This window comes from Xyrauchen texanus, chromosome 14 (genome assembly GCF_025860055.1).
Source record: "Xyrauchen texanus isolate HMW12.3.18 chromosome 14, RBS_HiC_50CHRs, whole genome shotgun sequence".
In the NCBI taxonomy this organism is placed as follows: domain Eukaryota; kingdom Metazoa; phylum Chordata; class Actinopteri; order Cypriniformes; family Catostomidae; genus Xyrauchen; species Xyrauchen texanus.
In genome coordinates, this window is record NC_068289.1 from 31,750,265 (window position 1) to 31,765,374 (window position 15,110).

At 36.5% G+C, this 15,110-nt stretch overlaps 2 protein-coding genes across 7 annotated transcripts in view; one reads left to right on the forward strand and one right to left on the reverse strand.

The window, feature by feature from the left end:
* The first annotated feature begins 4,536 nt into the window (after window positions 1–4,536).
* gpr161a (G protein-coupled receptor 161a) lies at window positions 4,537–11,250 on the forward strand. 2 transcript variants are annotated; one of them, XM_052142374.1, is made up of 7 exons: window positions 4,537–4,886; window positions 6,058–6,247; window positions 6,353–6,466; window positions 7,065–7,783; window positions 7,900–8,007; window positions 10,211–10,327; window positions 10,749–11,250. In XM_052142374.1, the coding sequence occupies exons 2-7, from the start codon at window positions 6,102–6,104 to the stop codon at window positions 11,012–11,014; spliced, it is 1,470 nt and encodes a 489-aa protein (XP_051998334.1). In that variant the 5' UTR covers window positions 4,537–4,886; window positions 6,058–6,101; the 3' UTR covers window positions 11,015–11,250. The 2 variants fall into 2 exon arrangements, with proteins under 2 accessions (XP_051998334.1, XP_051998333.1); XM_052142373.1 differs by having other exon boundaries at window positions 6,058–6,466.
* A 183-nt stretch (window positions 11,251–11,433) lies between these two features.
* dcaf6 (ddb1 and cul4 associated factor 6) overlaps window positions 11,434–15,110 on the reverse strand; it is a 73,108-nt gene continuing 69,431 nt past the window's right edge. For 4 of the 5 annotated variants that reach the window (XM_052142372.1, XM_052142370.1, XM_052142368.1 and 1 more), the window contains one exon: window positions 11,434–14,583. In XM_052142372.1, the coding sequence (XP_051998332.1) occupies window positions 14,525–14,583 (59 nt within the window). In that variant the 3' untranslated portion in view covers window positions 11,434–14,524. The remainder of the gene's footprint in view (window positions 14,584–15,110) is intronic. The other variant, XM_052142371.1, reaches the window with a different exon arrangement.

Here is a 15,110-nt window from a genome sequence, read left to right on the forward strand (position 1 = left end):
TTTAAGGCATCATCTTCAATTGCTTTACTCATTTTAAACCATGCACACAATGACGACTTTAAGACATCTCAGCATTTTCTGCTACAGTATAATTTTCTGTAAAGCAGCTTTGAAACGATGTGTGTTGTGAAATGTGCCTACTATACAAACAAAAATGACTTGATATCGATACACTGTGTTTGTTGTGTTTATTTGTAGTCAACCAGAAACCCCACAGCTACCCCTGAATAACAAGTTCGATTTTTGTTTGTTTTTCACCTAAATTAATCGTATGCCTTCAGAACAAGGCATGAGACATCTGAATTATACTTTTGCATCCTTTTAAAGCTTGAAGAGGTGGTCACCATACACTGACTTTATATGACATCACTGAGCAATTTTTTAATTTAATTTTTTATTTCACCCTTTGTGTACTGAAAAATAAAGAAATTCATATTGGTTTAGAACAACACAAGGGTGAGTAAAATTTTGGGTGACCTTGCTCTTTTTGCTTTCTTTTTTTGTATTGAGGAAAGTTTGTTCCAAGTTATAAATTCATCATCTTAAATGCATATCACAAAATACATACTGTATATCCCTCTCATTTGTCTCATTCTCATGAACACATTTGCTTTTAACAAAACTCGTAATCGGCAGGGAATTGAAAATCGCTTCCAATAAGCAAATAATGTTCGAATCAGTCTTATTTTATGAACCTATTGCTAAACTGATTCGAGATAAAAAAAAACAAACATGTAAAATCATGTGAAAAAATTAGGACATCCCATTAAATATTTAGTTATTTTTTAAGAAATATGCACATATCAATGTATTTGAACGACAAACAATGAAATTTTAACCATGATATCATTTTTTTAACAAAAAAATTTACAAAGATGCCAATTCCTACTGAGGAAAAAGTTAGGACACCTTATGCCCTAATAGCTGGTATTGCCCCCTTTGGCTGAAATAACCTCAATAAGACATTTGCTGTATCTGTCTACCAGTCTCTGACATCGACTGGGAGAAAGTTTTTCCCACTCCTCCATGCAGAATTATTTCAGCTGTGTAATGTTTGAAGGGTTTCATGCATGCACAACCCATTTCAAATCACCCCACAGCATCTCAATATGATTCAGATCTGGGCTTTAACTTGGCCATTCCAGAATTCTCAATTTCTTTCATTTGAGCCATTCCTTGGTGGATTTACTGGAATGTTTTGGGTCATTGTCATTTTGCATAGTCCACATCCGCTTCAGCTTACATTTTCAGACAGATAATTTTCCTCAAGCACCCTCTGATACAATGAAGAATGTATAGTGGATTCTATGATAGTGAACTGGCCAGGCCCTGCTGCAGCAAAGCAGCCCCAAACAATGACATTTCCACCCCATGCTTCATGATTGGTATGTTCTTATGCGCAAATGCTGTCTTTGGTTTGCCCAAACATGTCTTCTGTAACTGTGCCAAACAATTCAAGTTTGGATTAATCTGTCCAAAACACATTGTTAAAGAAGTCCTGATCTTTGTCTAGGTGCTCTCTGGAAAACTTTAGTCTTGCCCTGATGTTGTTGTTTTTTTAACAGCAAGGGTAACTTTCAAACAAATCTTTCTTATGGTAGATGCATGTACTTCTGTCAAGTATCAACTGTGGCAAGAGCTACCTGTAGGTCCTGAGATGACATTTTAGGATTGTTGGAGACTTCTTTAACATCTTGCGGTCTGCTCTTGGGCTGAACTTGCTAGGACGTCCTGACCTGGGCATGTTGGCAGTTGTTTTAAATGTTCTCCACTTTGTAATTATTTTCCGGACAATGGAATGGCTAATTTCAAATTGCTTGGAAACTTTTTTTAATCCCTTCCCAGACTCATATGCATCTACAACAGGCCCGCCGTCAGAGGGGCCCATGCAAAGGTATATGGTTGACCCTTAATCGGATCAAGTACAACAATTAATTACTGACTTATATCACCGAAAATAGAATGTGTATTTACATGATAAATACATTCATTGGTATCATTAAAAACTTTTCAACTTGCCATCTGATTCTGATCCCCATCCCCCCGCTGTTATTGTGTAAATGGTGCGGTCGAAACATCTGCCCAATCAGATGTGCGGAACACACAAACTATGTGCATTGTGCAGCAAATGTAAAGCGGGGACTGGCTAGAGTCAAAATACCTCAACTTCTACCTAATAAAAAAATTAAACGTCGCAATTTTCCTGCCATGTAGGCAGTTAGAATATAACTGTTTCAAGGTTTTACAATTTGCCTTGGTTTTAAAATGGATGGTTATTATACCATTGAACTCTTCTCATTGACGGTATTGCATAAAGACAGATTTTTTCAGAACTTTTCTAAAATCTTAATCAGTTTAATTAAGACAGAATCTGCGACATTTACACATCATATAAACTTGGCTAGATGAAATAAATCTTTAAATTTAAACTTCTTGGTGTTGCATTTGACTGTCACTCAATTTTAAAGGTGAGGTGTCGTGAGCGCTGCGCATCACGAGCACATCAGAAGTCTAGCATGAGCGTAACATATACAGACATATCCGGGCGAGCCTGAACCTTTATTTCCGCTGTCTGGGATTACTTATGTATGTAAAAGACCCACGAAGCGCCATCGATGTTGATACCCAGTCTGTAAAGTTTGCTGCAAAAATTATCGGCTCAGGCGGGAAACACTTTTGCGGAGATGAATGTATGAGAAAATACAGTATAGGCCTAAAGGATAAACAACTATAGCTCGTTTCATAAAAACAAAAGATTCAATGTAGTTATACCTGATTTGTAATGACTAGTTAGGCTAAAGTTATGTTTATGCTTTCTGTCACATTCACAAATGCAGTAAATGGATTTAAACCCTCGTTCAACTTTACGACGTGCCAACTGTTCTTTTGCCGAAGTGCAGCGCAACAGCAGGCCAATGTGTTTGATAATACTAATAATGTGTTTTATTTGTAAAACATTGTACTAAATAAGGTTTAACAAAATGCATGGCTTTGGTGTTCAGGCAATTGACATTGACAATATGCATGCAAGAAATTGACAGTGAAACTGGCAGAAATTGTCAGTATTGGACAAAATGCCAATAAATAAACTGCACATGAATAATATATTTTCAGTAGGTCTTGTAGAATTGAAATAAATCACAAATGCAACAAAATACTGAATGCATGCAAATGCACATTTGAAGTGTTAACCTGGGCAATAATCATTACAAATGATTACAATTTAATTGAATAAATAATAAAAATAACAATAACAAAATATTTTTTGTTACAATCATCTGACTACTGCACATGTTTCTTTTTCTTTTTTACCTTTTCGGATTGAGTGTTCTGATGTTCAAGATCAAAAGTTCAAGGATTCAAGTTAAAGAAATCCCAAATAAAGTTTTCAATTGGTTATAACCGAAATATATATCTGTGTTTTATCAGAAATAGCCTATATTATAACCAAATATTGAACTGCTTTTAATATCAAGTCACCTAAATAGGCTATGTGAAATCATAATAACGTGCTAATTTTTGTGACGTTATCATACCGTTACACCCCTATTAGGCAGCAAAGACGGTGACATGTGCACCTGCTCTTGACCCACATGGTCGATGTTCTAATCTTTTGCTCCTGATGTGGTGCAACTTATTCTAATTTTATGCAATTCATGTAGTAAATAAATGTGGGGGTGTCCTATCTTTTTCCTCACCAAAAATTGCATTTCTATTAAGTAGCCTATATTTTACAAATAATTTAAAAAATAAATGTCATCAGTTTTATTAGTTTATTTATATTACCTCCATCTCTCGATATTGTTAAAATGAAGATCTAATGTGTTGAAAAAGACAAAGGTTTTCATGGGGTGTCATGTCTTTTTCACATGACTGTATTTGACACTGATTCGGTGGTTTAAAGGGGGATCAAGCGCCGCTATCGTCAAACCACCAAAAAAAAATGTTACTAAACAAAACCTCGTCTGCTGAAGTCACGTGACTTAGCAAGTTTGATACTCTCTCCGAAGCACTGATTCGAAACAAAAGATCCATTAATTTTTCAAAGCTGACAGACCTTTCTCAAAAGAACGGATTCAAAAGAAAAGAGTGGAGTCAGAGATTCCCGAAATCTCGCGCCCCTTTTGTCACACAGGTTGAAAACCCCTGGTCAAAGGCAAACATATCAAGTACATCAGGATTGAACTGTTGAGTTATTTTTTTTCTTGTTTTCATAATTAGCTAATTTTTTTATTGTAGCTATTATGTGCATACTAACACGAACAACACCCAGACAAATATTCAATTTAGTGTCTATTATGGCAAAATCAATATCATATTAGAAATACTCTTACAAGGTGTAATAGCCTTTTACAATATTGGCTCAAAATCATTTATGAAATTAAAAACAAGCCAGAGTGCCAGATCAATATATTTGGAAAATGTCCTATTATTAATAATAATTTAGTAAAGTATGGTTTGTATTTTTCTACCCATTGGTAACCGTTTGGGACGTTACAGTGCGCGGGATATTCTGTCGGTGAGAGTGAACCAGGCTTGAGACCACCAATGGACTGCATCTGTAGCGAGGTAGTGATTGAGGGAAGTTTTCAATACGGAGTTCCGACTACCGACGCCATTGTGACGTCGGAACAGCCCCTCTTTATTCAACGCCGAGTCGACCGCAACAAATGAAACATCAGTGGGATAATTTGATACTTTGTAGCTGCGTTGTATTCAAACGTTTTTGAGAACTCACCTTCTGCCATGCGCGCGTGAGAATCTCAAAATCTTGTAGGAGGTGAGAAAGTGTAAGAATGAAAGTTAGTCGCCGTTCACTAACAAAGCCAGAAGAAGAAAGTGACCAGTACTCTATAGCGGGATGTAGTCTGACCTGGAGAGAGTTGGTATGTTATCCATTCATCTATTCTTTCGTCAGGCTAAACTATACATTTTGAATGCGAAATATGGGGTATATCTTTTGTGCAATGCAAAAAATGTAGCTATATTCAGGATATTTTGGGAAAGAAATCTGTGCGTTTCTCTCTCCCCAGTGGTTTGTCAGCCGTTTCCTATTCTCATTGCTATAGTTGTTCATTAGACAGTAATGGTAAACAATTTTTGGGAGAGGCCTGACAGATTAGTATACAGTGGCCCCCCTTTGGTATTTGGATACCAAAGCCACTCTTAAACTGTATAAAATTAATTTAATCTGTGTATGTGCTATTTTCCCCTTAAATATGTAAATTGGGTTGATATTTTGTTATATAATGCAATGGCATTCATACATTTTTAAGTGTGGCTAATGTGTCAAACTTTTGGGGAACACTGCTGAACTATTTCATATCTTGTGTATTAATTATGATTTTTAAATTACTGTTAATACTAGTAAGCCATCTACAATATCCCTACCTACTAACCTAGTGTAACTTTAGGGAATAATAATAAAAAATGTAATTGAGATATTGCTTAATTTGTCTTTTATTATATTATAGATGTAACATTTCAAGTTTATATTCTGTTCATGTTGTCACTTGTGAATGTGTAGGATTCTTACATATAGAACAAATATGAGCACAGATGGTCTCAGAAATCTTCACAGCTCAGTTCTGTAACAAATAGCTCATTGTACGAATGTGAGTAATCCACTGGGTCTTGTAATAAAATCACCTTGTTTTTGTAAAGCTTTTCAGTATAACCTGGAATGAACCCACAGCACCAAATCATATCTCCTGATGTATTATAACATTCTATAGATTTAGAGTGCTAGACTGGTTTGATCATTAAAGGGAAAGTTCCAAATTAAATCCTTAAAAGTACTCAAAATATACAAAAACTACTGGTAAATGAAATTACACAAAGATCCTAGGCAGAATGTCAGCTTCAGTCACTTCACTTTCATTGCATCATTTTTCCATATGATGAAAGTGAACGGTGACTTAGACAGACTTGCTGCCTAGCGTCTCCTTTTGTGTTCAACAAAAGAAAGAATGTCATACGGAATAACATGAGGGGGAGCAAATTATTTTCATTTTTGGATGAACTATCCCTTTAAGTTTTTCTTGTATGTCTGTACAGTTCGTCAACATGTTTGTCCAGTCCTGGATACCCTACAGCATCTCATGATGAACGGCACTATGAATGGGACAGCAATGGCCAACACCACTAACGACCTAGATGACATTGGTGCTGTAGTCCTGGAGTCTGTCTCTATCATCATCATAGCCATGCTGGCATGTCTGGGGAACCTGGTCATTGTGGTGACGCTGTATAAAAAGCCCTACTTACTGACACCCAGCAACAAGTTTGTTTTCAGCCTGACCTTATCTAATTTGCTGCTTTCTGTACTAACGCTGCCCTTTGTTGCATCCAGCTCGGTGCACAGGGATTGGATGTTTGGGGTGGTGTGGTGCAACCTCACAGCATTGCTCCATCTACTCGTCTGCTCATCCAGCATGCTTACACTGGGGGCCATAGCCATTGACAGGTCAGTCATTATGTTATCATACCCTATAGTTCCAGCTATAATATTATGAAGTGAATATACTTGACTGTTTACTTTTAGACCACTCATACATTTTGAATCATTCAGTTGATTCAAGAACAAATTGTATGTGGCCAAAAGTTTGTGAACACCCAATCACCACAACCATGTGTGCTTGTTGAGCATTTGAATGCACAAACATTGGCAATAATAGGCAGCTGGTCATCCCTAACAGCTTCCACTCTTCTGGGAAGGCTTTCTACAAGATGTTGCAACATGGGTGTGGGGATTTGCTCCCACTTACTGGCTCTGTGTCAATGTTCCAATGTGGTTCAGGTCTTGCTTCAACATTTACACTGTGTTTGTGAATAAGATACACACTGAAAAGGTCAAATCTATTCAGCTCTATTAATACACAAACCTAGAAGTCACACTCTCTGGCCCATCTGAGACTCTTAAAAGACCATATTCATCATTGTTGTGATGTGAATTTGTAGCTTGTGAATCTTAGAGATAGGCCCCCTTGTCATTTAATTGGTTAGTCATGTGTGTCTCTCTCGAGAGGCTAATGTTTGATATCACTGTCTGTCCCTAATTCTAGGTACTATGCTGTGTTGTATCCCATGATCTACCCCATGAAAATCACGGGAAACCGAGCTGTGCTTGCCATCGTTTATGTGTGGCTCCACTCCCTGGTCGGATGTCTGCCACCACTATTTGGATGGTCTGCTTTCGAGTTTGACCGTTTCAAGTGGACTTGTACAGTGGCTTGGCACAAAGAGATCAGCTATACCGCCTTCTGGGTTACGTGGTGCTGCCTTCTGCCCCTGGTGGCAATGCTAGTCTGCTATGGCATCATCTTCCGCGTGGCCCGCATCAAAGCACGCAAGGTTTACTGCGGTAGTGTGGTGGTGGCTCAAGAAGAGTCCAGTTGTCAGAAGAATAGCCGCAAGAACTCCAATACTTCCACTTCATCTAGTGGTAGCCGCAAGAACCTGATCTACTCCGGGAGCCAGTGCAAGGCCTTTGTCACCATTCTGGTAGTGCTGGGGACTTTTCTGACCACTTGGGGTCCGTATGTTGTGGTGATTAGCAGTGAAGCACTGTGGGGTAAAGACAGTGTTTCTCCACAGATTGAGACATTGGTCTCTTGGCTGTCCTTCACCAGTGCTGTTTGTCACCCACTTATTTATGGACTGTGGAACAAGACTGTACGTAAGGAGCTGTTGGGCATTTGCTTCGGCGATCGTTATTACAGAGAGTCTTTTGTTACACGACATAGGACCTCTCGCCTATTTAGCATCTCCAATCGGATAACAGGTGAGGCTTTTAATGTTTTTGCAGCTGTCATTTGTTTTATGGGATTCTTTATCTGCATTTTTGTATAGACGCAACCTGATGTTTGGATATGATATCTGAGTGTCTTTGTTTAATAGATCTGGGGATGTCTCCTCACCTCACGGCCATGTTAGTGGGTGGTGGGCAGCTGTTGGGGCATGGCAGCAGCACAGGAGACACTGACTTCAGCTACACACTAGACTCTGGTATGTTATTGACCAACACAGAACTTCTGTTTCTCACACACAGTTCAACCTTTCAAAGCAATAACTAAATCAGCCTACTTTCATCTAAAAAATATAGTGAGAATTAGATGTTTTGTATCCAGTCAAGAAATTGTACTTTTTAAAATGTATTCTATTACTTTTTATTCTTTTTTCTTGTTCTCAATTTGTTTTATTTTCTTTATCATTTTTATGTAAAGCATTTTAAATTGCAAATGTGGATTAAATGTGCTACATAAATAAACTTGCCTTAACTTGTCTTGCCTTTTTAAATATATAGTTCACCCTCCAAAAAGAAAATTTTGTCAATATTAACTCACTCCCATTTGACTTTTTCTTCCGTGGAAGGTGGAACACAAAAATGAGATGTTTAGTAGAATATGTATTATACTCTTTCCCATATATTAAAGTGTTTGGAAATTTTACAAAAAAGTACCATAAAAGTAGTACATGTGACTTGTTCACAATATTGTTAATTGTTAATGACTCTTCTGAAGCCATGTGACAACTTTATGTGAGGGAAACTATTTTCTCACTGAAAAGTATTATTCTCATTCACTCTTCCACATATTCAAACTGGTGCTTCACAATCAGTTACGAGATACAGTATATATCAAAATAATGCTGTTTGACATCATTGATGTCATTGACTGGTGTGACTTGCCATATTTGAATACATAGCTGGGTTTCAGTTAGCCAGTAATTACCAAGTTTTTACCGTTAAAATGTGAAAAAATGTTGAACACAATATCCGGTGAAAATATTAATACAAAGCATCATCAACTCCTTTAGTTTATGCCACAAGTGTGACACCATCCCAGTGATGACAGCCCTTTTCTGCCATGGAAGTTTGAAATTTTCCAGACATTTTGCAAAAATAGTCATAAAAATCAATGAGCCAAGGTGAGAAATTATGACATAACCTAATGTTTTTTGTCATTTTAATATTTCTTTGTGAACAAAAACATATGTTGCAAATTGCAGTTTAGCTTTGCCGTTTGTTTTTGCTTTTAATGTTTTTTTAAATTAGATTCCAACACCAATCTAACTGCCATTTTGTTTTTTTATTATTATTATTGTTTTGTATTGTCCATTATGTTACAGACAGACACAGACATATTGGCTGGCACCAAAATGTCTTAGCAGAAACTTTGATAGATAGTTTTGACAACAAATTAGAAATTGTTCAGTAAATAATGGCTAAAGTTTCTATCTGTCCTCGAAGCTATCCCATAACTTCAGAAGACTTGGAATATTGCGTGTGAGTCAAATGGACTACTTTTATGGTGCTTTTAGGTCAGCTTCGAAGCTCCATTTGCTGAGAAAGGCCATCAAATAACATTATTCAATATATAATAAAGATATTTAAACAATCCTAAATGTAATACACATATAAGTATAATAATTCAGATCATTACAATGCATGACGTTATTGTGGCAGACAAGTAAAGCATTGATAAGACGAAACAAAAAGTGGCTTTAGAAGGCAATATATAGTTTTATTTCCATATTACTGAACATAAGCCTATTATTATCTAAAATCTTAAGCAATCCATTTTGCACTTATAAAATGCACAGAGATTTTTGCAGAGAATTCATCAATCTCTATATAGTGCACTATCTCGGGTGTCGGCTATTTTGTAGTATAAAAATATTTAGAGTGTGAATAACTCTTTCCCTACATTTGTGCATTCAATATTACCCATAATGCACTCTGATTTTTAGTGTACATGCGACAGTTTATTGCCTATAATGCACTAGGGAAAGGAGTGTGTGCGCAAGCGTGAGACGACTGTTTACAGCTTTCTTCACTCCTGCAGTCTTTTATTTCATGCTGACTGTATTTTAATTTTTTGACAAATCATTCCTTGATTATAAAAACTTTATAAAATATAGTGAACCAAAATCATACAGATACATTTTAAAATGTCAGCCATTTTATAGGCGTGTGCGTGTGTACGCTACTGTTCAAGCAGTCAGCAGAGGTGGTTCATTGGCTTGCATACATTTGTTATCAAGGTGTGCCATTTGAGGAAACATGGAGCCTATGAGTATCGCATAACAGACAAAGACTGCAAAGCTCAGTGACTCTCCCACAGTGTCCAGACTGGTGTGGGTGGGTGGTGGTGAACGGTGTTAAAACTGATATTTGATTGAAAGATGCCTGCTGTGATTTATCCACTAGCTACAGACATCATGCTGTTGGACAGCTACAGCTCAGAGCCCTCCCACACAGCCCACTGTGCTGCCAATAAGAGAAGTTCTGTCACATTTGAGGACCAAGTGGATCACATTTCTAAAGGTATCTAATGTGCTCCTATTATGACTATCACAAGCCCAAAAACAAAAGTGGATTACATACACAAGTATGTAGTTCAGTAGAACAAGGCATAAATCAAGTACAATGTCAAAGCATAATCTGTGATTATGTTTGAAGATGTGGGTAAACATGAGACTACTGTGATCAAATTGCTTAAATACCTTGTCTGTGCAAAGGTACAGTATATCCACTATTTTTTGTATGGAAGTATTAATAGAAGTGCCTTAACAAATACAAAAGCATCATGTTTCTGTTATACCTCAACCCATAGACTTCCATTGCCATTTTGACAAACTGATGAACCAGTCAAAATTTTTTATCTTATTGTGAATACTGAACATTAATTTGAGGATGAAGTATAATGTTAAGGTGTCAATATTTTCATGCTTCCAATTTTCTCAAGGTGATCCCTCAACGGTACAAGTGACAGCAGACATCCATAAGTCTTTGGACAGCTTTGCATTCTCTCTAGCGAAGGCTATTGAGAATGATGCTAAGCTTCAACTCTTAGGGGAATGGACTCAAATTCCCACCAGCCTGTTTACAGTACTAAATACACAGAGAGGTCCCCGATATTTGGATGGAAAGAGACTCAGGATGGAAATCATTGATGAAGGAAACGTTAAAGATGATGATGAGGAAGAGGAAGGGCCAGGAAGAAATAGTTGATAGTTCCATGTAGTTTCTTGACTCTGTGACATTAAAGGACCAGATCATTGCCTTGAAGGTACAGAACATTAATGAAATGTTTACAAAAACATGTGCAAAGCATGATTTGTGTAATTTCCATACTAGTTAAAGAACTTGGAGTATTCCCTGGTGTGACCAAATACTTGCAATGATTATGAAGTGGATGTACCTTTTAAATGTCAGGTACTAGCCCTACTGTCTCCAGAATAAGTTATGCTTGTAAAATTATAAATTATACTGTGAAAATCATGCAAGGACCTAGTGTATTGTCAAGCATCTTACCACTCTTTGGTGCTATGTGTATTACGTTTACGCCATTCATACAAGGAAGCTGTGACCGTTCCATTTTTATAGTAATTACATACAGACTTATGGAATGATTTTCCAAAATCTAAAATTCTCCAGAAATGAAAGGAGATCCATGCTAAAGGAGATACTCTCCATTTCCTATTTCATGTTTATTTATATGTATAGGTTCCATTAAGTTTAAAGAAAAGGAAAAAAGAAAGGAAAATAGCATTATGTACACCAAATAATCTTGCTGTGGACTTTTTTCCTAAAAATTAAAACCTTCATTCAGGCCCTATTTAAACAGTCATTGAATGACAATAGGGCAATCATGTACTGTATGTAAACATGATATCTGATGTTAATAAAAAGGTAGAATGTCCCTTAAAAAGACATATTATTTTTATAAAATATGTCAATATTTTCCAGTGGAAAAAAACATATGCAAAGTATTTGGCCGAATGTAGTGGTGTTGTAAAGCAATGGCAATATGGTTGCTACTAGTGATGCACTGATGTATCGGCCAGACAATTATTGACTAAAATTAAACCATCTGTAAATCGGTTTTAAGCATAAAAACGGTGATATAAATAACCAATGGTTCATTTATAATTATCATCACACTTTGTAAAAACTGTGAATTCAAATGCACAATCCAGAAATGATGATGAATGTAGAAGGGTTTGCACTTCTAATAACATGTAATATTACATTTTTCATCATTCTCACATTAACAAGGCAAAACGGTTGTTACAAACATGAACATTGTGAAAGCAGCACTTACCAATACATGATGAGGTAAAACCATCCAAAACGCTTTGAAACCAGCAAACTTTGACTTCAGAGACATTGATCAATTAAGGCTGCATGATTGAGTTAAGATTGAAATCGCAATTTTGTCTTGCACGATTACTAAATTAGACTGCAATCAGCAATTCAGTATGCGCTCCAGTCAGCATTGTGTAATCAAGCGGTGCCGTGTAACAGTCTGTTTGAATTATCCGTTATACCATAATAGAAATTAAAAGGGTGTTTTGTTCCTTTGGTAACTTTTTATTTTTCCATGATGTGGTTGACAATTGCCCAACATACGCATAATATTAATTTGTGTTGTTCCGTTATAAACCGTACAAAAATGTAAAATGTGAGTTCTATTGTTTTGAACTGCAAAAGCAGAAGTTCAAAAAATGTTTTAGAAATACGAAATAATATATTTTTTACATCAATCATCATGCTTTGATATTAAGTTGTTTTTGCAATATATATATATATAAAACCTGTATCTTCTATTTCTCTTTCATTGTGGATTTCTTTAACATTTTTGCCTGCCATGTGTTCAACAGATCCAATCCATGTTTAATGGAAATTTATTTTTAGAACAATTAAAAGCTTTTTTTTTTTTTTTTAAGCTCCAGAGAGTTTGAGTATTGTCTGTGTAAAACTGTGGAGACGTCCGGGACCGTTCAACTGGTCAACGATGAATCCGAATGTTTAATTCAAGCCAGCAACTTTCCGATGGCAGAGCCCATTAAACTTAAGAATGCGCTTCAAGTGTCTTTCACTTATAACGTACCCATGTATTAATGCCAGAGGCCGCACTATATCTTTATATGCCAGTCCTAATTCAAAGTAAAATGTTATTTAATTAGTCATCTACATCTCATGCCGACTGCTGTAGCATATGGTTACAGTGACGGATGTCATACCCTTAACATAAGATCTCATGGCCACAACATAAGATCTCAAGGCCACGACATAAGGATGTCGTTACCTCGACAAAATTATATCCGTTGCCACGACTTATTATCATGTTCGTGAGTTAATATGACGTTCCCACAAATTAATACCTCGTGGCCACAGCATATTATCACGTTCCCATGAGTTCATATGTCGCCACGACAAAACCAAGTGAACCGAACATGTCCCCTCCCGGTCACCGTATTAAACTGTTGCTCTGCCATGACAATTGTTGGCTTTAAAGACAAAACCGACCGCAGAAGTAGTCCGTTCACACTATTCTCCGCTATAGTGCCCCTTGCAGCAACATTGACATTGAACAGCGATTACGTGCCAACTTGATCTCACTACCTAGAAGTGCCTGATTTGGACTTGCGTAGAGTATGTTTCGGCCTTTAAGGGAAATTATTTATGACAGTTATTTGTATGCTAATATCAGTACATAAGTGTTTTCGAAGGCTACAGATTACAAGACTGTCTGACAAAAAGCTGCTATTTGCAGTCCACAACAAATTATGTCCAAGTTCTTGTTTTGTGTCTGTCATTAAATTCTCTATTGGTACTCCACAATCAGTCACTTGTTGTTGAAATCACAACGCATTTAATGTCTTCTGGTACATCTTTAAAAAGGATTCTGAACTTAATTGGTGGACAAACATATAAAAAGATGGTTTAAATTCCTCGACAGTGCTGAATGAGGTTAGAATAGAATGGCACACTAGATTAGATATTTCATCTGAGTGGCTTCCATCAATTACATGTCACTTAGAAAAATGCTCAAGTCAACAGCTGCCAAAACAAAGGCCATCTGTGCTGATAGGCGTGAGAAACAGGACCTGCCAACTAATGCTTGAATCATTTGGCTAGACCGCTGTAGGTTTGTAAGCATTGACTGATCACAGCCAAAACCATTCTCATTTTAATAATCTTTTATAAACGTTCTGCAGTGCAACAATATTTAATGCCTTTGGATAATGAAATATTGCATGTAGTAGGCTACTTGGGCAGAGAATCCTTGTGCAACACAAGTTTAGTAATGACAAAGAGACTTTTTTTTTTACACAACATAGTTATTGACTAAGTGAACGCATTTTCAGCAAACTCATGTTTGACATGCATAATTCCTGGTAAACAAACAATGAGTTTTTCTTCTGAGGCTACAATAAGATTTCACACATAATAACACCATTCAAAGCTCAACCATTTGCTTTTCACAAAACGAATATTGCACTTAAATAGTCTAAAGCACCAGCCATCTAGCCTGGTCTTCTAATTTCTTAGATATCATCTTGTTTGCATGAGATTCCCGGATGCAATTTACTCTCATATAGAGTAATCAGTAAGAAAAGTCTTATTAAAAAATAACAATGCCAAAAACTAAGGAAATATTCTATCTTGTAACTTGTACAAATCTCAAATGCTCAAGGGCACTGAAGCAAAAACACATTGTTCTGAGCGGGAGAGCTACTGTTCATCCTCATTCTCTTGTCCAGAGCCTTCCGAACGGTCACCCTCCACATGGTCTAGGAAAAGAGAACAGGAAGAGTGGTCAGTTATTTAGATGGCTGTTAAAAGTGGTAAAAACAGGTGATGAACACCAACTTAAGACACACCTAATTGACTTGCTATGTTTGTATCATCAAAGGGTTAAATAACATGAACAAAGTGGTTATGTAATATAAATTATGGGCTTTTTGTTTTTATTTTTGGCTTTTTGAATAAGGGACAGAACAGTGTAGTAGCAACTGGGAGATACTGGAATGACACAGGACTTGAACCTGCATCCATGCAAGAGCTCCATGACTATACGTTTTTACCCGGCTCCAACTGAAAAAAGTGTTTTAAAAAGAGATATGAACATTTAAATTGCATAACTTGTATCTAGAGTGCAGTGTGAACAATATTTAATCCTAAAAACATATCTGAAAAACTAAACTATGCACTATTATTTGACAATGATGTCATTAGATTATGTTTCTATTAGCTTTAAGGTCATCTATATGCTAGTGTACTTCTAAACTTCTACAAAATACATTTTCAAAAAGACAAC